At 40.8% G+C, this 23,406-nt stretch overlaps 1 protein-coding gene and 1 long non-coding RNA gene across 3 annotated transcripts in view; one reads left to right on the top strand and one right to left on the bottom strand.

The window, feature by feature from the left end:
* Window positions 1-23,406, bottom strand: part of LOC113191506 (uncharacterized) — a 283,383-nt gene that overhangs the window by 49,398 nt on the left and 210,579 nt on the right. The gene's annotated exons all lie outside the window — the stretch shown is intronic.
* Window positions 14,748-23,406, top strand: part of Sil1 (SIL1 nucleotide exchange factor) — a 253,723-nt gene continuing 245,064 nt past the window's right edge. The window contains exons 1-2 of one of the 2 annotated variants that reach the window (XM_077800745.1): window positions 14,748-14,923; window positions 20,977-21,119. In XM_077800745.1, the coding sequence (XP_077656871.1) occupies window positions 21,100-21,119 (20 nt within the window). In that variant the 5' untranslated portion in view covers window positions 14,748-14,923; window positions 20,977-21,099. The remainder of the gene's footprint in view (window positions 14,924-20,976; window positions 21,120-23,406) is intronic. The other variant, XM_026401280.2, reaches the window with a different exon arrangement.

Below are 23,406 nucleotides of genomic sequence, written 5' to 3'. Positions count from 1 at the left end.
CATATCCATAGTTCAGAATTCTTACCAGCTTCAAGCTGTTGAAAGTATGCACTTTTGTAATTGTGGTTATGATTATTAGCGGTGCCAAGATCAGGGTACAAAATTTAAGGAGAGCTGTACAAGTCAGAGTACATGTTTATATCATGTGCCCTGGGTGCCCCATCTGACTCTTTCTAGTCCCCATCCTGGTCTCTTCTCCTAGACTGGGAGCTTCCTAAGGGCAAGAATTTTGTTCTTTATTCTTGTAATTTCTAGCACAGTGCATAGTCCCTAGTAGTTGCTTAGTAAATGTTTATGGGAGGGAGAGAGAAAGAATTAGAGGCTCACTGCCTTGGCCTTCAAACCCAGATTCTCTCTCTTACTAGCTATGGGAATTATTTTTCTGTCCCTCATTTTGGGGCACTGTGCCCAGCTAATCTGCTCTTTTTTTAACTTCTTGAGTTGGATTTTTTTTTCAGCTTTTGTTTTTCTTATATAAGCATTTAAATCCATACATTTCTCTATAAGTATGACTTCCATGGCTATCTTTCCTTTCTTTTTTCTGGTACTGGGGATTGAACCCAGGGCTTTGTGCATGTTAAGCACATGCTCTACCTCTGAGCTGCATCTCTAGCCCCATCTTTCATTTCTAAATATCTCCGTTTTGATTTCCTTTTTGTCCCATGAGTCTAGAAATGTTTTCAGATACATGAGGTCTTTGTTATCTTTCTGTCATAGAGTTCTAATTAATTTGAGAAAGTGGTCTATTGATTTTTTGATATCTGATGAATGCACTCTGTGGCTTTTTTTTTTATCAATTTCTTTTCTTTCTTTCTTTCTTTTTTTTTGTTATCAGTTTTTTTTTTTTTTCCGATGGTCCATGGATGCTTGAAAAGATCATTGTTGGCTGCTTCATGGTGTTACGATAAGGACAATATTAGGTAAAACCTACAAAACACTTAAAACAGTGGTTAGCACTTAGTAAAATCTCAAGAAATGATGGCTCTCTTTTTTGTTGTTATTATTATTGGTGGTGGATGACAGTCTCAGTCATTGCTCCATGTGTCACTAGGTGCCCTGGAAATTGAAAAAAATTGATTCCTCTCCTGCAAATCAGTGCTCTACCACAGGGTTAATGAACCTTTTGACATACATAAAAAGCATCAGTTAGTTCGTTATAGTATAAAAAGATCAAAACACCAGTCTGACCCCAGCTGGGGCCCTGGTTTGGCCCCTCACTTGCTGTGTGACCCTTCCCGGACTTACCTGTCCCAAACTCTACTTTCCTTACAGGTACGGTCCCAGATTTGCAGGGTTGTTGGGAGGAGTAATATGAAAGCCTTTAGCATAAGGCTGGGCACAAGGTAGACCTTGGAAGAGTATAGGTTTATTTCTCTTTGTTACACTGAGCCTATTTCCCTTTCCTGCCACTGAGTTACTTCCTGAGGGTCAGAGAAGAAGTGAAGTTAGAGATGTAAAGGTACAGCCATATCCTCTCTCCTTTCCTGGACTTCTTTCCTTAGAAAACCTCCTTCCTATTCCTATAAGACTGCACTTCTTTGATGCCCTTCCCCAGAGAGCAGCTTGAAACCAGCTGTGACTGAGGGAGAAAGGAGAGGATGTTGGCACATGCAAATCAGCACCCAGCCTCCTGCCGAGTTAGCATGACACCTGCTTAGACAGAATTTTAATTTTATCTCTTATCTGGAGCAGCCCAATTAATTTTTTCAGGCTACTAGTTACCATATTCTGCAGATGACAATTCCTCACATCCTAGGTGACAACAGGGTCATCCTCCTTGGTGACCACACAAATTAGGGATTTGTTCCTGTGCCCCCCCCCCTTTTCTTTTGGTACTGGGGATTGAACCCCAGAGGCACTCAACCACTGAGCCACATCTACAGCCCTTTTTAAAAAATAGTTTATTTAGAGACAGGTCTTGCTGAGTTGCTTATGACCTCGCTGGCTTCAAAGTTGCTGATGCTGACTTTGAACTCATGATCCTCTTGCCTTAGCTTCCCAAGCCGCTGAAATCACAGGCATGTGCCACCCTTTCCCAGTGAGTTATTGCTCTTGATAAGGTCTTTACCAGCTTTTTATTAAGGACAGATTTTTTTTTTCTTTTTTAAAGTTATTTAAAACCTCCCATGGGCTAGGCCTTGGAACTGAAGGGCCCTCTGTTTTCTGACTTATTCTGGGATTAAGAAATAGAAGCTGAATGCTCCAGAAAATAAAGGGGTGATGAATTTGGGGTTCCAGATTTTAAAAGATGAAGAATAAAGAGATTATAGTCAGTTGAGAGCAGGTTGATGGAATTGTGTCAATATAAGAGAATTGATATAGAATTGTCCAAATATAAGTTTTCAAGTAGAACCATGTTGTGACCATGCCCCCCATTACTATACACATTTTCATTAAAAACTTCTGAAGCCATGATGTGCAGTGTGACTCAATATCAGATGGACTAGTGAGGGGACCACAGGTATTATAAGGCTCACAGTGTGGACAGCCTCACATCTGCGTCACATACTGAATATTGAAGAGTCTCACTGATCTTTCTGTCTCTGGCTTTGTATCTCTTGCAATGCCCCACTCTGTATAGCTGTAGAGTACATAAACCTACACCATTTCCCTGCTTAAATCCTTTAATGCTTTCCTAATCAGTGTTCCACTATCTTGGGCTTTATGGATCCATGGGGATACATTCTCAGGTGTTTTTAGAAGTTTACTATTTGCTTTAATTTCAGGATTAATCTTTAAAAAATAATAATTTAAGTGTGGTCTATAATACCCAGATGGCCTTATAACTCAGAATTTTAAGGAGATTTTAGTGTCTTGGTTTGCACTATATTTATTGATTGGGTTGGTGCCAAAAGATCAGAAATGACAAATTTAACTTTTGTGGATTTTTTTTGGCAGTACTAGGAATTTAACCCTGGGGTTCTGTACACCACTGAGATATACCCCTAGCTCTATTTTATTTTGAGACAGGATCTTGCTAAATTACTGAGCTGCTTTGAATTGGAGATCCTCCTGTCTTAGCCCCCCAAGTTAAAGGGATGACAGGCATGCCACCACCCCTAGACCAAAATTTAACTTTTGATACTGTAATTATTTTTATTTTATTGTTAACAGAAACATCCTCAGCACCTAGAACAGCAGTACTTTGTACATTGTAGATGTTCAATAAAGATTTCTTGAGTAAATGAATGAATGAAATTTTCAAACTAGGTTCTGAGATCCTTGGGGATCTTCTATAGTTTGAAATCTCCTCAGAATGATATGGAAGGCTCTTCACAATCAGACTAAGAATACTCAAGCAGTAATTTTGCCAGACAGTCTGGGCAGGATGTGGGGGTGTAACCCTTTTTAGAAAATAAAAAAAAGTGAAAGTATAAAGGATTTATGTACATTTTGACAGGGCAGACATGATATGCAAATTACTTGCAAATATAATGCAAATGATGTGCGACTACTCATGCAAATGAGCATCCTGTCTTTGGAATCAACTCTTAGGTATTCACTTATTTGTAGTACTGGCAGTAAATCTTTCAAAGCCTTGGAATGCTAGTTGCTTTGGTGGAGATGTGCATGTATTGTAGAGGAGGGGTTGGTGGGAAGGGGTCTCTCAAGGAGGAGTCAGTGTGGTATTGTAAGCCTGCAGCTTAGTATAGTATGAGGTTGAATATGGCATGTAACAATACAGGGTTATTCTGCTATGATTCTGGCCATTTGGGTATTGGCTGAGAATTAGTGGTGGGGTCAGGGGAGACAAGGAAATTTGACTTCTTATATTTCTTTAAATCTTTGACCATCTCTCATCTTTTATTTCCTGCCAGACCCCCACCTCCAACCTCGGACCATCTGGACTCTGTTCTACAGGAACAAAGAATGGAGAGCCAGAGATCCCTGGCTTCAGGTTCTCACCATGAAGATGAGAGAAGAGCAGGAGACAAGAGCTCTTGTAAATCATATCTGGAAGAGGCTCAGAGCATGATGTAGAGTTTTGCATTTGCCAATCTAATGACAAGCAGAATTCAGCTGAATTTCTAGGCCTGTTAGAAAAAGATAAATGGTTACAAGAAGGATGGGGATTTTCTGAGAAATATAACTGCTTAATCTCAATGCCAATGATGCAGTATCTGACAAAATTGGGAACCTTACTTGGAAATCTAAAGGAAAACAATGTCAATGGGTTTTTTCATTATAAAAATCTGCTAGCACCTACCCTTGGTGTAAAAGGAATTTTTCAGTTAGTGTGTAACCCTATTGATTATAAAGGTATTGAGAAACTTAAATAAAAGGCTTCTAGTAGATGTATTTTTTAGAAAATTGTTTTAGTCATAGATGGACACGATACCCTTATTTTATTTATTTATTTTTTATGTGGTGCTGAGGTTTGAATCCAGTGCATCACACGTGTTAGGCAAGTGCTCTACCACTGAGCTATAACTCCCGCCTATAGAAGTTTTTGTTTGTTTGTTTGTTTGTTTTTAATTTTTTAGACGTTGATGGGCCTTTATTTTATTCATTTATTTATATGCACTACTGAGAAAGTCTTCCTCTCTCTTCTCTCTTTTTTCTAGTCTGCTGATCTACCTTTTATCTTTTTGATATCAGATCCCCTTCCCCACCATCTTCTTTCCCTTATTTTCCTCTAGCTTCCACATTTTAGAGAAAACATTCTGCTCTTGATTTTCTGAGTCTGGATGATTTCATTTAGCATGATATTCTCCACTTCCATCCATTTACCAGTAAATATAATTATTTCATTCTTTTTTATGGCCAAGTAAAACTACATTGTGTATATATACCTCATTGCTGTATTGGAGATGGAACCCAGGACTTCATGTACACTAAAAAAGTGCTCTACCACTGAGCCACACTTCCAGGCCCAGGCACCACTCCCCATCCCATGATTGTTTGAGATAGGTCTAGCTATGTTGCTCAGGCTGGACTCCAGCTTTGACTCACAATCCTCCTGCCTCAACCTTTAAGTAATTGGGATTATAGGAGCATGATTTTGCACCCAGTTTTTTAACTGACACACTAAGAATGCTTTTTTTACACTTTAAGATGGTTGTAAAACAGGTTGTAAAACCCAACCAAACAAAAAACAAGATGAAAAAACAAACAAAAAAAAAAGTGTCAAGATGGTATATGGCCCTCAAAGCCTAAAATATTCACTATCTGGCCCTTTATAGAAAGAGTTTTCCACCCCATGAGTTAATAACTATTTTGTTATAACTCGTGATTCTGTGGGCCAGGAACACAGGAAGGTTTGGCTGGGTAATTCTTTTGCTCTAGGTGATGTTGCCTGGTATCTCTTCAGGGTGCTAAGTTGGAAGGATGATCTGGTCTGGGGGATCCAGGAAGATTTCAGTCACACGTCTGGTACATTGGCAGGATGGCCAGAAGGCTGGGCTTAGTTGGACCCCTTCCCATTTGTATGATGTCTCTTCACCATGGTATTTGGATTTATTACAGAGTGCTAAGACCTCTGAGAGAACAGACATGAAGCTCTCAAAGGCTAGGCTTATACCTGGTTAAGATTGCTTCTTCTGTATTTTATTGGTCACAGGTCAGCCTAGCCTAAATTCAAAGGGAGGGATAAACGGTTACAAGAAGGATGGGGATTTTCTGAGAAATATAACTGCTTAATCTCAATGCCAATGATGCAGTATCTGACAAAATTGGGAACCTTACTTGGAAATCTAAAGGAAATTCAATGACAGGAGTGATAAAGAATTTGAGGCTCTCTTTACCTGATGAATCAGTTTGTTCATTCACAATCACATTCCCAGTTCATAGCACATCACATGGAACATGAATTCAATAAGCTTATTAACTAGCCAACACACTTTGATAATAGAATCTGATGTATGTTAATATAAAATATCAGATTTGGAGCTAAATTAAGGCCAAGGTCTACTTGGACCATTAGGGAGCCCTCCATACCATGCTTTCTATTTGGGGGCTGCCAAGCGCCTAGCACTGTGCTGTGCCAGCACATTGGAACTTCAGTTTCCATTTTGGCTAATAAGATGCAACAAAACCTCTACTCCATAGAATTAAATGGCATAAGGAATGTGAGAAAGCTTTATTAATTGCAATATTCTACTTAATGTTAGGTTATTACTTTTGTCATTATTTCCTAAGTTGGGGAATGAATGAAGCCAGATCTCCCCTAGATCTCCTGCCTTCAGAAAAGGGCCCCTCAATCTAGCCCACTTTCCAGCTCTTACTCCTGCTATTCCTAAGGAGCAGGTGTGAAGAGAATGAGACAGTGTTCCTATGGCTCTACAATCAAGTTTCAGCCAAGGAAGATTTATTTCCCTGCGGTGGTTTTAATGATGTTTCGATGGGACTCATAATTCCATAATGATCTTAGTGCCAGTGCCTCCCACCCTGGGCGTCTCTGCAGAGGCTAAGGGGAAATGAAGAGCCACAGTGGCTAAACAAATAAGAATGATTAGTTGCATGTGGCCAGCCCCTTATCACCCGAGTTGGCCTATTGTGTACTCCAACATATGGAGCAATAAAGAGAAAACCCACATTCAACAGTCATCCTCACCCAGATCAAAGAATGCAGCATTCCTGGGGCTGGGGTTTGTGGCTCAGTGGTAGAGGACTCACCTAACCAGTGTGACGCGCTGGGTTCGATCCTCAGCACAACATAAAAATAAATAAATAAAATAAAGGTATTCTGTCCATCTACAATTAAAAAGAATTAAAAAAAAAAAAAGAATACAGCATTCCCTTCCCCAGAAAAGCCCCGAAACCCTCTTTCCCAGAGACTCCCATACTTCTTTTCCTATCTCTCTCTCTCTCTCTTTTTTTTTCTGGAGGGAAGGCTTGTCAACTTGAGTAATACCTCTTCTTCCAACCTTTCTACAAAACTCCCAGACAGCCTGGGCATGATGTATAACATATGGGTGGTGCCTGGAGGTCTTAGAGTGAGATCATTACCTGGAATGTTTTATACACACACACACACACACACACACACACACACACACACACACATTTATTTATTTTTTAGTGATAGGTGGACAAAATACCTTTATTTTATTTTTATGTGGTGTGAGGATTGAAGTGCCTCACGCGTGCTAGGCGAGTGCTCTACCTCTGAGCCACAACCCCAGCCCCCTACCTGGAATGTTAAGTAGATACATAAAGCAGGATCCCCTGTGTGAGCTTCCAAGTACCCACACATGCATTAATGCATGATTTAATTTTGCTCAGCACCTAGCATGTTGTCTGCATAGCCAAGAGGCATGGAAAAGAATAGTACTAATCACTAAAATGTATTCAGCACTTACTGTGTGCTAGGTACAGAGTAGAGTGCTTTTTATGTATTCTCTCTCTTTCTCTCTCTTTTCTTTTTGAGATAGGGTCTAGCTGTGTTGCCAGATTGGTTTCTAGCCCGTGGCCTCAAGAGATCCTCCATTCTCAACCTCCATAGTAGCTGTGATGTGATGACAAGTGTGTGCCACCATGCTGAGCTGTATCATCTCATTTAATCTCCATAACAATATTTGAGGTGAGACCTAAGTCTGTCTACATTTTATAGATAAGGAAACTACCCTCAAAGGTTGGTTGAGTTATGCAACCTGCATGAGAGGCAGTCAGGACTCAAACTTAGTTTGGTCAGATTCCAAAATCTGTTCTTAACTAGGTACTCTACCGGTGATTTTTATTTGCCACAAGTAATCTCACAATGCTTTGGTGCTTGGGAACTCTGATGGTGTCAGAGGAGGAAAAGTTTTTCCCATTACTGGTTTGCTGACCTAGGACTGTGCCGGTGTGGTCAGTTCCTGCACCCAGCATGCCTAGGATTTCCTTGCAGCAGACGCCATCCTTTCTGCAGCTGTCTTCTTGGAAAGCAGCCTTGGCTCTTTGTTGGGGTAGGTAAAGATAAGTCCAGGAAGAGAATCTATGTAGGCTGCTCTTCAACTCCACTGCTTTGCAGTGGCCTTACTTCTTAGACTCTTTCAGGTGGAGAGTGAAGATTGCATTGAACTATTGCAGTCAACCTGGCTGCCATAATTTTTTTTTTTTGGAGCCACAATCCCAGCCCTATTTATTTTGAGATAGGTTCTTGCTGAGTTGCTTAACACTTCGCTTGGTTGCTGAGGCTGACTTTGAATTTACATTCCTCTTGTCTCAGCCTCCCATGTTGCTGGGATTTTAGGCATGTGCCACCAAACCTGGCATTCAAATCTAGAAGGTAGAGTTCAACAGATTCAGCCAGTTGGACATGCTGGTGTGATGCAGTGGCCTATGAGAAGAAGCCTGTCTTCAGACTACCTTAGTTCTAGCTCTAGTCCTTGCCTGCCCTTTATCATGAGTCTTGGAAAACCTGAACTGTTCTGCATGATAAAGGGGTGAGGAATATGGAAACCTGAAGGAAATCCAGGATAGGGAGATGTGAACTGACTGACAGTGTGCTGTGCAAGGGAAAGGACAGATAAAAAGTGATCCATTGAGTGCTACAGGTAAAAGAGGACTTGGGGGGAAAGAATTGCTCCTGCAGGAATCCACGTTATTTGGCCTCAGATGTGTGGTGCTAACTTCCTCCTCCATCCCTCTAGGGTACCTTCCATACCTTTAGTAAGTTCTGCATTTCACAAGGATGCTATATATATTTTAGTTGTAGTTGGACACAAAACCTTTATTTTATTTATTTATTTTTTATGTGTTGCTGAGGATCAAACCCAGTGCCTCATACATGCTAGGTGACCTCTCTACTTCTGAGCCCCATCCCTAGCCCCACAAGGATGCTTTTGTGGGTATGGGTTCTTGAGAGGGAAATGGAGGAGGGTGAGGGGACAGCTGACTTCTCTTCTCAGTCTGATTTCTGGTTTTCAAGGCACTCTATGTGTCTGTGTGTTTGACCCTACGTTGTCTAACAGTGAAATTATGTAACTAATAGGCCTGTGACAAAGTGCACATTGCTGTGTGTCAGCATTCATTGTGATGCAGATTGTTTTAGTGTATCTATGTGTGTGTGTTGTATTTGTCTGAATGTGTAAGCTGTGCTCAAGAGTGTGGGTGTTTATGTCAGAGTGTGAGGCTTGTAGCAGGCTGTATTTTCCATGAGGTGGCTGCCATGACACAGCTCATTGCTCATGTTCTTTTTATAACGCAATGGTGACCCTGCTTTGATGGAGATGTGGGTGAGCTCTCTTTCCTTATTGATTGTGGGCAGAACTTTGTGACTCTCTCGGAGGTGATGGCAGAGGTGATGCTCTGTGACTTCTGAGGTTAGATTATAAAATATCATGCACTTTTATGCCTTGTTCTCCTGGGATACTCATTCTTGGAAACCAGCCACCAAGCTGTGTGGAACTGCTATGGCTGGTATGGTTGTACCCTCCGGAACACATGGTAAAACTTAATTGCCATTGTAGTAGTATTAAGAGGTGTGGCCTACAGAAGTGATTAGGTCATGGGGGGCTCCACCTTCATGAATGGATTAACATCATTACTAAGGGAGTGGGTTTGTTTTCAGAGAGTTAGTTGCTATAAATCAAGTCCAGCCTCTCCTACTTTGCTCCTTTGCACATGCTCTTGCTTCCACCAAGAGCAAGCTCTTTGACCTTGGACTCCCAGCCTCCAGAACCATGAATAAAATAAATTGCTGTTCATTATAAATTACCCAGTCTGTACTATTCTGTTATAGCAATAGAAAATGGACTAAGAGGACAAGCAGCTACATGGAGAGGCCACTTGTCAGTGTCCTGGCTGACAGCTCCAGTTGCAGTTCCAACGAACATCCAGTATTAAATGCCAATCATATGAATGAACATCTTGCCTTAGTCAAGCCACCCCAGCTGACAGTGCATGGAGCAGAGTCAATTCTTCCCTTCCAAGTCCTACCAAAACTGCCAAATAAATTATTGGTTTTGCTTTAGGCTACTGAATTTGGGGATGCTTTGTTATGCAGCACTGGATAACTGGAATGGGGCCGTAGCTCTGCCTGCCTTGAGAGAGAGAGAGAGAGAGAGAGAGAGAGAGAGAGAGAGAGAGTGTGTGTGTGTGTGTGTGTGTGTGTTTGTTCCTAATATTCCATGCCTTTGTGTGTGCCTGCAGGCAATGTATTTTGTCAGATGTCTGTGTACATGAATAGGTATGTGGGTAAAGGTGCTTTTGGAGATAGAGTCATGGTTCTTGGAGTTTTGCTTTGGCCTCAGTGGGATGCTGTTTGGTGAGAACACTTTGAAATCTTGTCTGTCTTCTGGGTCTCTTCTTTTGAGTGTTTTTCCTTTGAACCAGAAAGGCCTATTTAAAGAAGAGCTAATGCAGCTTGAATTTATTGACCTTTCTCTGGCCCAAGCCCATTGGAGTTGCCAAGGCCTTCCAGCAGGTGGGAGACTGCCATCCAGAGTCCTCCCAGCCTATTCACAAGGGCTGAAAAAAGTTTTTTTCTTTTTCCTTTTCTGCCTTTAAGGTCTTCAGAAGTGAACCACAGACAGAACAAACACAGTCACTGGAGTCCTTGAAGTCTCTTGGGGGTAGAGAAACCTAGAATTCTTGATTGCCAACAATGAAGCTGCTGATACAGACTCAGATATGTTCAAGTCACAGGGTAGAGGTCATCTAGTCAGTCTCTGTCTTGTCTTGGATGCTGCAGTCCACTCCATGTGAGTACAGCCCAGGCAGTGGAGGACCCTGGTTCAAAAGATGAGCACTTCCTGTTGATCTCTTCTGGAATGCCTGTTAGCTTCCTGTCTCTTCCATGTTTGCTGCCTGACTTAGCTTTTCTGGGAATGCTCCTGCCCTCTAAAGTACTCTTGGCCAATAGAGCTTTCTTCAGTGATGGAAATGCTTTATAATCTTTGCTGTCCTATATGGTACCAATAGTCACATGTGGCTAATACCTACCATTTTGGATGACACAGTTCAGTTTTGTTTTTGGCACTGCGAATTGAACCCAGGGGCAATTTACCACTGAGCTACATCCCCAGTCCTTTTTATTTTTAATTTAATACAGGTTTTGTTGAGTACTGAGACTGGCCTTGAGTTTGTGATCCTTCTGCCTCAGCCTCCTGAGTAGCTGAGACTACAGGCATGTGCCGTCACCCCAGGCTGGACAGCACAGTTCCATTGACTTCAGAAAGAAGAGTTTTTGTTTATCTGTGAAAATGGGGACAAAATCTGCCCCACTGTCTAACACTGTGTCTGATACAAACAAATGATGAATGTGAAAGGGCTTTACTCAAAAAAGGACCTGAAAATACAGTAGTGTGAACTGAGTGGGCTTATTCTTAGAGCTCTTTGTTAACATTTCTGTAAAATGGCATTTGCTCTGTTTACATTTCTTTGTTCCTCACTTGACCCTGAGCTCTCTCAGGATAAGAACACAGCAGGACTATTTCACAGCTTTCTCTCTCCACAGCCAAGGACTGGCATTTAGCTTGATGTTCATGTTCAAGTGAATGAAATGTCTGGAGTCCAGAAGTTATTCCTGACAGCAGGATTTGACGTGTATGGGGAAAATTGGGTGGACAGAGAGGAAGGGACCAAGAAGAGGAGATAGGGCAATGCAGTGTTGAGACAGAGGTAGGGCTTCTGGTTCCCATCCAGAGACAGTAGGGAGTCAATTTCTGAGGCCAGAATGTTTTCACATAACAGGATATCAGATTTCTGGGAGATTAATTCAGAAAGGCCCTTCAGAGAAATGGTCTGCTTAACACATTCTGCTTGTTGAGGAAGGCCAAGTTGATCATATAAATTTCTGCCTGGCTAGGACTTGAGGTTGGTGCTGTGGTTTCCTTTGGTTTGACTAATGGTGGTTGGTTTGAAGGTTATGCAGTCTCTAACCTTCCAAGCTCTGCTCTTCTGGAGAGTGGAAGAGGGAAGCTAGAAGCTGTACATTAGAGGTATGAGGGAAAGACAGCTCTTTGGTTGCTATTTATTTAAAAATCAAAAATCAAAATTATTTTTGTTCAATTCCAAGAACAATACAGGAAAAGAGATTCCCACCATTTGCTTTGCTCCCTGGCTTTCAAACTTCCTACTTGGAGGAAATTTGGGATTTCAAACTTCCTACTTGTTGGGACTACTTCCCAACAAGTAGTCCTCTTTGCTTGGAGCCATGTAAATAGAAGCTGTCTGCTTAGGCCCAAAGTTGCACATTGGCTTCAGCAGCTGAGGAGTCTTGAGCTTAGAGCCAGTACCACTGAGAACTTGATTCTCATCCAGGGCTTTTCATAGTTCTATGAAGCTGCTGTAACAAAATATCTTGGACTGGGTAACTTATAAACAACAGAAATTCACTGCTTATAGTTTCAGAAGTTGTGAATTCCAAGATCAAGGTGCCAACAGAGTCAGTGTCTGGTGAGTGCTTGCTCTCTGCTTCAAAGATGGTGCCTTCTTGCTGTGGCTTCACATGGCACTTCTACTCTAAGAACACTAATCCTATTCTCCAAAAGCTCATTTCTGAATATTATTATATTGGGCATTAGGATCTGATGTTCAAATTCTGGGGGAATACCAATATTCAGACAATAGCCTGATGTTTTTCAAGGCTTGGAGACTGGGGAGGTCACTGAATATGCCCCCTCACATACCTGAGGTAATTAGATCTGTTGCAAAGATGCATCCAGGTCCCTGTGGATACCGGCAGGTCAGTGTTGAGCTGGACAGGAGTCTAGGCCCAAGAATATGTGCTAAGATTTGACCATATTCTAGTTTTAAGGATGTTACTCTTGTAGCACTTTATTAGTATCTTTTTAAAATAACTTGTGCAAGACTCAGTTGTAATTTATATGTTCATTCTGTAATTTATTACTCATGCAATAGATATTTGTTCAACATTTATTACCTGTCCTCATGATACAGATAGTCCCTGACTTACAATGGTTCAATTTATGATTTTTTGACTTTATGATGATGCAAAAGTGATACACATTCAGTAGAATGTGTACTTTGAATTTTGATCTTTTCCCAAGCTAGCAATATTAGTAAGACACTCCCTCAAGATGCTGACTAGTGGCAGCTAACCACAATTCTGTAAGCTGTGCAATCAGGAGGTTAAACAGCTTCTACACTGTACTGTGTTGCTAAGCTATAATATTTGATAGGTTTGGTGTATTAAATGAATTTTTTTCTTTTAATTTTTTAAAATTTGTTGATGGATCTTTATTTTATTCATTTATTTATATGTGGTGCTGAGACTTAAATCCAGTGACTCACACATGTGAGATAAGCGCTCTACCACTGAGCCACAACTCCAGCCCAAATGAGCTTTTTTTTAAATATTTTTTTTAAGTTGTAGTTGGACACAGTATATGTAATTTATTTATTTTTCTGTGGTGCTGAGGATTGAACCCAGAGCCTCGCACGAGCTAGGCGAGTGCTCTATCGCTGAGCCCCAGCCCCAGGTCCTAAATGAGTTTCTGACTTACAATATTTTCATCTTGCTATGGATTTATTAGGATGTAATTCCATTCCAAGTCAGGACTATATGAGGCAGTGACATAAGCTACAATTATTCTTGGGCCCCACTTCTCTCAATGCTCTCTTGGGTGCACTATAGGAAAGTTGGGCTGTTCTATGACCTTTCCTCACAGAACCCTGGGAAGTGTTTAATCTAGACCTTTCTTGCTATTTTTTTTCCAAAATTTTTAGCTGTAGATGGACACAATACTTTTATTTTATTTTTATGAAGTGCTGAGGCTCGAACCCAATTCCTCCCGCATGATAGGCAAGTGCCCTACCACTGAGCTACAACGATAGCCCCTAGACCTTTCTTATAAACTGGTACTACCCCTCAACTATTTCCCAGGACTTGTTCTCCATCACCACTAAGGTTTGCTCAGTGTTTGTGAAGTCAATTTCCCACCAGCTTAAAGTAAACATCAAGAAGGTAAGTTGACAGCTGGAAGCTCACACAATATATGGAGAAGGGAAAGGAACTCCAGAGATATTTGATTATTGGCTCTTGGTGAATACCTACCATTTGGATTATTTGGCAGATATTTAGATGATCCTTTTCTCTTCTCACAAATAACTAGGAATCATTCACTAATCACTGTGTCTGGGCTGTGAAGGTAGCAGAGTACTCCATTTCGCTGGTCAGGCTTAGCACGTCTAGGCAAGAGGGAGGTCTACCAGGAGGTATAGTGGAAATAGAATATGATTTAAGAGGCACCTAAATCTAGCTTGAATTCCCGGTTCTACCATCTCCTGACTGTATAACTTTATAAATTCTTGCAGTCTCTCCATTTATAAAAAGGGAATGGCAGTTTCCATCTTAGGAAATTATGAGAAGTAAATGTCTGTGGAACACCTGGCACATACAAGACAATTATACAGCAGGATTAGAACTGCAGGTGACCTCTTATTTTTAAAATAACATAGTTTTCAAAAATTTACACAATACGCAATTATATGAAGCGGGTGATTTACAGGTGGTCTTATTCTGTATGAATTTCCAAAGGACTATTTATTGCTTGACATTAGATTTTGGTTACTGAGTCTTAACAGCTTGATTTATTTTTATCTTCCACCCCCTCCGGTTTCTTTCTGAGGATCCTCCTTCTAGGAGGAAATCAGGCTGTTAAGAAATCAAAAAATTTCGAACTTCTAGCTTGGAAGCAAAACCAGGCCTGTGGATCTCTCTTTAAGACTTCTCTCATCCTGGCGGAGGGACATTAAAAAAAAGAAGTCCCGGAACTCCGCGTAGGAAGGCGATGGGGGCGGGCCTTAGCAAAAGACGGAGGAGGCGGGGCTCGCAATTCTGCGGAAGCGGGGCGAGGCGGCTGTCGGCGGTCCTGGTGGCTACAATTGGGTGAAGCTGGGAGCGACGTAATAGCCGCGCGCTCACGGGTTCAGACGGTCGCTGTCGCATTTGCGCACGGAGAGCTGGTTGCCGCTGCGGCCGCCTGGAATTGTGGGGTTTGTGTCTGCCCCTCGGCTGCCGTGCTGGAAGCCGAAGGTAGGGGCGGTGAGGGCTGCCCGGCCCTGGAGCTGGGCGGGAGGGCTAAGGACGCTGTCCAGGTCTCCTCCCGCCAGTGGCCTCGGCTCCTTCCCTATAGTGTTTGGGGGCCCTAACACATTCCCCGCTAGCGTTTCCAAAACGAAATGTCCAAATGGGTCCTAGAAATTCTAGCTGCGTTCTCTGCCTTTACCATCGAAAACGTCTCCAGTGACCCCCTACAACACCAGGAGATGAGGCAGTGGGAGTCGCAGTCTGGCTTTTGGCTCTGCATCTTAGTTTATTTGATCCCTATCCTCTTTGTCCCTGTCTCAGTTTTACTCATCTGTCCCAAAGAAAGGGTGGATTAGGTGTTGATCTCCAAGGCCCCTCCAAGTATTGACATTTTGGTTTTTGACAGAGTCCTCTGTGTGTCTTCACCCTGTGAAATTGAGCCTTGTCAGCTTAGTATTTCTACTCTCCTATTGCGTGATTTCCTTGGTCCTGGCAGTTGGAAGATCTGTCTTTAACGTAGAGGTTACAGACTTTGGTGTGTTTGAAATCACCTAGGGAATTTGTGCATAATCCCTGTATTTTACCTTAAGGCACTTTGGAAAAGATGGTTCATGGGCATCTGTAGTCCCCATCTCAGGTGGTTCTCATTCAGGTGGTCCTGGAATCCTTGCTTTGAGAAACTCTGCTTCAAAAGGCAGGAGGATGAGCTGCTGGAATGAGCGTCAGGATGGGAAAGGCCAGGCATCAGGAAAGAAGGCCAAGAAGCCAGGAGGGGCTTCCTTTGCACTGGAAGAGCTGGAAGACTGATATCTTTAAAAAAAAAAAAAAAAAAAATATATATATATATATATACACACACACACACATACACACACATACATATATATACACACACATATATGACCCATCTCATGTAAGGTCACACACATATACACATATATATACACACACATATATATGACTCATGTAAGGTCAGTTTTCTAATGTTTTAAAATGCCTGGCTTTGATTGAAGTCCAGCTGGCTTTCCCATCTCAATAAAACAAAGCAGAACTGCAGCTGCTTTGAGTAATGGAAGGAGGTTAGATTAACAGAGACTAGGTAGGCAGGAGGAAAGTGAATCCTCCATATTTGCTGAGAAGAAACTGCTGTGTTTACAGATAGTAACAGTGTTTGTTGTGACAGTGTGAAAGATGTTTTGTGTGTCTTTTTTTAGCTTTCCCTGAACCCCCAGTTTTTTTCTTTTCCCATGGAAGCATATCTGCACTTGGGGACTGGATAAGTTTAATGGAAGCCAGGGTGTACTGATATTAAGATTGATATTTGGGGGCTGGGGTTATAGCTCAGTGGTAGAGTGCTTGCCTGGCATGTATGAGGCACTGGGTTTGATTCTCAGCATCACATATAAATAAATGTCCATCAACAACTGAAAAATAAAAAAAAATTGATATTTGTGTAACATGGGTCAGAACTTGGTCTGTGGTTTCACTTGAGAACATGGCCTTTGGGTTTTTTTTTTTTTTTTTTTGGTAGGGGGTAGAGGGTGGAATCCAGAGCAATTCTGCCACAGAACCACGATCCCATATACTTTTTTTTTGAAGATGGGCTTAGTAAAGTTGTGAAGGTTGACTTTGAAATTGTGATCTTTTTGCTTCAGGATCCCAAGTAGATGAGATTACAGGCTACTCATCTTTGGACCTTTTTTTAAAAAAAGGATTTTTTTAAAAGTTGTTGATGGACATTTTTTTTATTTATTATATGTGGTGCTGAGAATTGAACATGCTAGGCGAGCACTCTACCACTGAGCCACAACCCCAAACCCTTGCTTTGGATTTTTAAAGATAGTTTTGCCACACCAGATTTATCTTAACTTTTTTTTCAAATATTTAGTGAGTTTAATTTGCTAATTAATACATATACCGATGAAATTGGCAATAAAAAAGATTGTCCCCATTTTACAGATGATGGGAATGGGGAATGTGTTAGACATATGGCAAACCATGAATGAAAAATTGCTTGGTACTTTGATATCTGTTTTCTACCTCTTTCCTGCTGTTTTCTGAAGGCCAATTGTTAACTTGCTTCTCTTTTGGTGTCAACTTTGAGTACTGGTGTGTTTCATCAGCAGGAAAAAAGACTGAGTAAAGCTGAAAAGTAACAATGTATTTTATGATAACAAATACACCAGAACTTAATCCTCCAATGTTGTTCTCCTTTAGAGTGATGTGGGTTGTGAGGGTTAGGGGAGGCATCACCTAAGAGAGAGGGCCATTTTCCGAAGTAGTAGCTCACTTCTGGAATTGTTTTCAGAGAGATTTTTTGCTTTAAATTTCCAAATGACATGGTTAAGCAATCTTGTCACCTGACTTGTCTTCAGATGAATTAACCTTTTTTTTTTTTTTTTTTTTTTTTTTTTAAGAAGTGGACATAACAGATTTCTGGAGTGTGGTGAACATGGGTTTTAGTTCTGAGTCTACCGCTTAGTAGCCATAAGACCTTGAGCAAGTTACTTCACCCCTTAGCAGCAGTTTTCTACTGCATAAAATGGGAATACTTAAAAAGACAGTTAAATGGGGCATTACATATGAAAACTCTTGGGACACAGGAATGCAATAAATGTTTGTTTCCTTCTCAAAGAATAAGGAGTTGCTATTAATTCAGAAGAACATGACAGTCTCTAAAGGGAAGTTGTTATACCTTTTCTCAAATAGGTGGATTCTCTTTTGCATGTTTATAAATTAATACTCTGACCTGCTTATCCTGCCTCTTGCCTTTTTCTTCATTTTCTGTCTTTTTCTAAGTGAAGCTGTGCTGCAGAGGCTGTCTGCCAGTCTCTTGTGGAGTAAGCCTTTTTTTTTGGAGAGCTAATCCGGAACATTCTTACAATGCTAGCTCTTTGGTCATGTATTCCTGAGAATTTTTCTCTGGGGCCTCTACTGGTGCCCAGATCATGCTCTGTAGCAGAGGCATCTCTAACTCCTGGATTTGGTGTCAATTTGGAGACCTGTCCTTGTGGAGCTAATCTTTTCTAAGCAAGGATGAATACTTTATCCTTCTCTGAGTCGGCATTAAGCTGCAAGCCTTAGGGGCTGGGGATGTGGTCAAGCGGTAGCACGCTTGCCTGGCGTGCGTGCGGCCCGGGTTTGGATCCTCAGCACCACATGCAAACAAAGATGTTGGGTCTGCCGAAAACTGAAAAATAAATATGAAAAAATTCTGTCTCTCTCAAAAAAAATTAAAAAAATAAAAAATAAATAAAGGTCCATCAACAACTAAAAAATATTTAAAAAAAAGCTGTAAGCCTTAGTCTTCTACAGCAGAGCATCATATTTTAATTATATGTGGTTTAAAGAGAGGATGTCCTACCCTTTTCTTCATTTACTTTTACCAGGAGTTTCAGTACATGTAGGGAAAGAGGCAAATAGTCTCATTCAGGTGAGACTTTGGGTAACCCCTGATTTCTAGCACCAAAAATAACTGAGTTTGGGACAAAAACCTTATCAAAGATTCTGTCTGTTTAGATGCATGTGGAGACCTCATGGAGTATTCCTGGCTTGTGAGGAGTTTATAACTGGGTTCTCATTTATGCAGTTTTCTATCCTGGTTACAGGGAGAATCCAGCAGCAACAGAACATCGTTCAGCCCAGTCTTGTAGTTCCTTCGGTTCCACCAGGAAGCTCATAGACAAGGATGTGATCCTTGTGACTGGCTGTGTCTGTCCTTATTCTCCTAATATTGCCCTTGGACTTGGTGATAAAAAGGAAGTGGCGTAGACAATGGACAAGTAACATTCTATTCCAAAACCTTGGGGTTCAGGGGGAAAGAGCTCTGTGCATATATCTGGGCAATTGGAAAATACCAGTCTTATCTCAGGAATGCTGCTGAAGTGCATTGAGTCCTTCATGACATCTACCAGGTTTCTTGGTGATCTCATTTGTGAAATGGGAATGCCTTCATTGATATTTTCCATGGGAAAGGTGAACAATTCCAGGATAGAGGGATTGCCCAGATGTGAGACTTTCTGTGCCTGTATCAGGGAAGTCCAGGGAAAACTGAGACAAATTGGTCATCCTATCCATGATCATTATACAAATTAATGAACTTGATCACTATGCACTATTGGATCAATCCTTTTGAGCTCATCTAAGCAAGTGTTTCCTTTTTCAATTTTTTAGTTGTAAATGGACATAATGCCTTTATTTATTTATTTGTATGTGGTGCTGAGGATTGAACCCAGTGCTTCACACATCCTAGGGCAAACGCTGTATCACTAATAACCCCAGCCCCTAATCAAGTGTTTCTTAAGCTTTTGCTCATTATCATTTTTTCAGACACCCCCCCCCCGCCGCAATTGCCTATCCCTCCATGAAATTTTACTACCAAAGATATGCTGTGTATCTGTTTGTTTATTGTGGCCCTTTTGATGGCCACACACTATTATAATATCTAATATTTTTTTCTACCAAGAATCAATTTTTACTATCTTCATTATGATATCCTATATCATTTCTCTAACATAATCATCAAGATCTTTTTTTCACCTAGAAATAACTCTCATTGTAAGCTTTTTCAGTGCTTCAAATAGCAAACTAGTGAAAGCAGAGGAATGTTATCTATACTTTTTACCTACCTTATATGACAGTTGGTATTATTCCTCATTTTATAGATGAAGAAACAGATTTAGTGAGATTAAGTGATTTGTCAATGTTAAAAAGCTTGCTGCAGGGCTGGGGTTGTGGCTCAATAGTACGTGCGAGGCCCTGGGTTCGATCGTCACATAAAAATAAATAAATAAAATAAAGATATTGTACTCAACTACAATAAAAACAACAACAAAAGCTTGTTAGCAGTCAGAATTTAAACCTAGCTATGGCTCCAAAGATTTTTCCATTGCATGGTGTACCACTCCATGAGTGCTCCTATATTTCCACCCTGTGAAATTGCATCATTAGCAGGATATTTGACCACTTAGCTCAGTTTTCTTTTTTCTTTTTTTTTGGTACCAGGGATTGAACACACAGGCACTTAACCACTGAGTTACATTCCCTTTTTTATTTTTTGAGACAAAATTTCACTAGGAGCTGGCTTTGAACCTTTGATTCTCTTGCCTCAGCCTTCCAAACTGCTGGATTACAGGTATGTGCCACTACACCTAGCTCACTCACTTTTCTTGAGGCCCTAGTAGGTGCCAGACCCTGTGGAAGATGTTGGGAGATACTAATTCAAAAGAGAATCCCTGATGTTGAAGAGATGATTGTGTTTTCAAGATTGGAGATACCTTGGGGCTAGTACCTTCGTCACCCTTTGCTGTCTGGGCCTTTTTGTTAGATGGCTAGTGTAGCTAAGGGTTATCATGGAAAGGATTAAGCTGCTTGCCTTTAGGAGTGTCAAAGCTGTGAGTTTTCCCCTGCTTGTTCCATTTTCCAACTTGCTGAGTTGTTTGTAATCACTGAGTACGTTTTCTACAGGGTAAAACCAAAAAGGTCTGGTAAACTTAGCTTTTGGATGTTTGTGATTATTTGTATGTGTATTATTGTGTATTATGTGTATTATTAAGAGTGACACTTATGCTTTGCATATAGATGTTCCTAATAATTCAAAATAGAAGTTTTCTCTTTCTGGAGTTATTCTTTAAACACTAATGCTGTGAAAGGAGTCAGAGAAGAAATGAAGAGAGTGGAGTGGGGAGAGATGATTTTTACTCTTCAAAGAGGCTGGAATTGCCCTCAGTTGAACTGAGGGGTACTGTACTTTTTTTTTTTTTTTTTTTCCCCTGTGGTGCTGGGGATTGAACCCAGTGCCTCGTGTATGCTAGGCAAGTGCTCTACCACTGAGCCAAAACCCAGGCCCAAGGAGGGGTATGTTTCTGAGGCTGCTTGATGGCCCTGTTGTGACTGAGAAGTTCTTGATTATGTCTTTTTAAAAATATCCTTATTTTTTTTAATGTGGTGCTGAGGATCGAACCCACTGCTTCACATGTGCTAGATAAGCACTCTACCACTTGAGCCACAACCCCAGTTTCTTGATTATGCCTTTTAATTACCACTTATTATCATTACAGGCAGAGGACTATCAGCATTTGGTGAACTGATCTCTACATATAGACACTTTTCTCTCCACAAATAATTTGCCCCTTCTGTCTTGTGAGGGGAAATAATGATAGAAACTGGAAGAAGAATCTGAGATGCATTCAAAAAAATTCTGGTAAGGAAGACTGATGCCAGTGGATTTTTTTTTTTTTTTTTTGTGGTCCTGGGGTTTGAACTCAGGGGTGCTCTACCACTGAGTTATATCCTCAGCCCTTTGTATTTTATTTTATTTTTTTTTAGTATTCTAAATTTTTCTTTTTTAAATTAATTTTAAATTTATATATGACGGCAAAATGCATTACATTTCTTATTACACATATAGAGCACAACTTTTCATATCTCTGGTTGTATACAAAGTATATTCACACCAATTTGTGTCTTCATACATGTACTTTGGATAATAATGTGCATCACATTCCACCATCATTTCTAACCCCATGCCTCTTCCCTTCCCTTCTCAGCCCCCTTTTTATTTTGAAATAAGTGTCTCACTAGGCTGCTGAGGTTGTCCTTGAACCTGCTATCCTCCTGTCTCAGCCTTCTGAATTGCTGGGATTACAGGCATGGAACATTGTATCTGGCTTTCCAGTGAACTTTTAAGTTTTTTATTTTGGAGGTGGGGGTACTGAGCCACATCCCAAGCCTTTTAAAAAATATTTTATTTAGAGACCGGGTTTCACTGAATTGCTTAGGGCCTTGCTAAGTTGCTTAGGCTATCTTTGAACTTGCGATCCTCCTGCCTCAGCCTCCCAAGCCTCTGGGATTTCAGGCTTGTGCTATGACCTGGCCTCCAGTGAACTTTTAAACAGATTTTTTTTTTCTTTTAAACTTTGGGGATAGTCTCATGCTTAAATGTTTCTAATTTCTGAGAGGCTCCCAAGGCGGCAGCAGCTGTCTGACCAAATCCTAGAAAATGAGCAGGCTTTAGTCCAATAGAAGTAACAAAGTAGGACAATCAATACTGACAGTATTGATTGGTCATGCTTCAAGTCCAGTGGGTAGTAGGTATTGGAAGCTTTAGGGGCAGCTTTTCAGCAAGGTATTTAAGGTTGACTTCATGCTTACTACCTTCCCAGTCTCATACTCATGGGGAGTTGGTTATGACTGTATTTATGAAGTGAAGTCTCCATCCTCGGGCCCAGCTGCTACAAGGTGCTTTGTGGCTGGAAGAGATAATCATAGAAGTCTTTATTCCTTCCAAACATTAGAACTGGTTGTGGTTCTGCATCAAGGAATGGCTGTTTATAATTTTTTGAGTGAAAAGTCAGGAGAATACCCTTATAATTTGTTCACTGCCTCAGTTTTGCATTTGATGGATTATTATTATTTTTTTTTGAGAGAGAGAGAGAGAGAGAGAGAGAGAGAGAGAGAGAGAATTTTAATATTTATTTTTTAGTTTTCGGGGGACACAACATCTTTGTTTGTATGTGGTGCTGAGGATCGAACCTAGGCGGCATGTATGCCAGGCGAGCGCACTACCACATGAGCCGCATCCCCAGCCTGGATTATTATTTTTTTTTAACTGATGTCAAAACTAAGTTACTAAGAAGTGAAGGGCACCCATATTAGTGAGACTTTATTGTTAGATACAAGATAGGGGGCTCACAGAAGATGGTTGTAAAAGTTGTTAGAATTGTTTAAAGTGATGTAAAGAAGCAAGATGCTTTTGCAGCTAGAAATCACTAGGGGAATGCTGGATGCAGTGGTGCAAATTTGTAATCCCAGCTACTTGGCAGGGTTGAAATAGGAGGATTGCAACAATGTTTGAGGCTAGCCTGGGCAATTTAATGAGTCTTTGTCTTAAAAAAAAAAATTAGGGCTGGGAATGTAGGTCAGTGTTATAACACCTCTGGGTTCAATCCCTAGTAATGGAGTGGCAGGGTGGGCTCCCGTGGAGGCATCTCCAGGGTAGGGAGGGCAGCCTGCTTTCCTATTTTCAAGATGCCAACTTATGTTGAAGTGTCTTTCTTTTCTTTTTAAATTTTTTTTAGTTGTAGATAGACACGATACCTTTATTTATTTGTTTATTTTTATGTGGTGTTGGGGATTGAACCCAGTGCCTCATGTGTGCTAGGTAAGTGCTGTACCACTCTGAAGTGTCTTTCTTTTTGCTCTTACCTCAGGGGATTTGATGTCTTTTAAAACATTAGAAACAAAGAAATAATACTCAGGCCAAATAACTGTGTTTTTTTTGTAAAAAAAAAAAAAATTGGGGCCATATGTACAAGTGGATCTTGTGACTCAAGCAAACCTTGAATACATCTCTAAAGAAAAAGAATGAATATATGTCAGCCTGGTTTAAAAACACTTTGGAGCCAAACTCACTTGGGTTCATTTCTTGCTAACTACTTTCTAGCTCTCAGATTGTAAGGCTTATTTTCTCTGAGCCTTAATTTCATGAT

This window comes from Urocitellus parryii, chromosome 1 (genome assembly GCF_045843805.1).
Source record: "Urocitellus parryii isolate mUroPar1 chromosome 1, mUroPar1.hap1, whole genome shotgun sequence".
NCBI lineage: Eukaryota > Metazoa > Chordata > Mammalia > Rodentia > Sciuridae > Urocitellus > Urocitellus parryii.
Note: the sequence above shows the minus strand (reverse complement) of the source record. Positions and strands in the feature narration are given on the sequence as shown.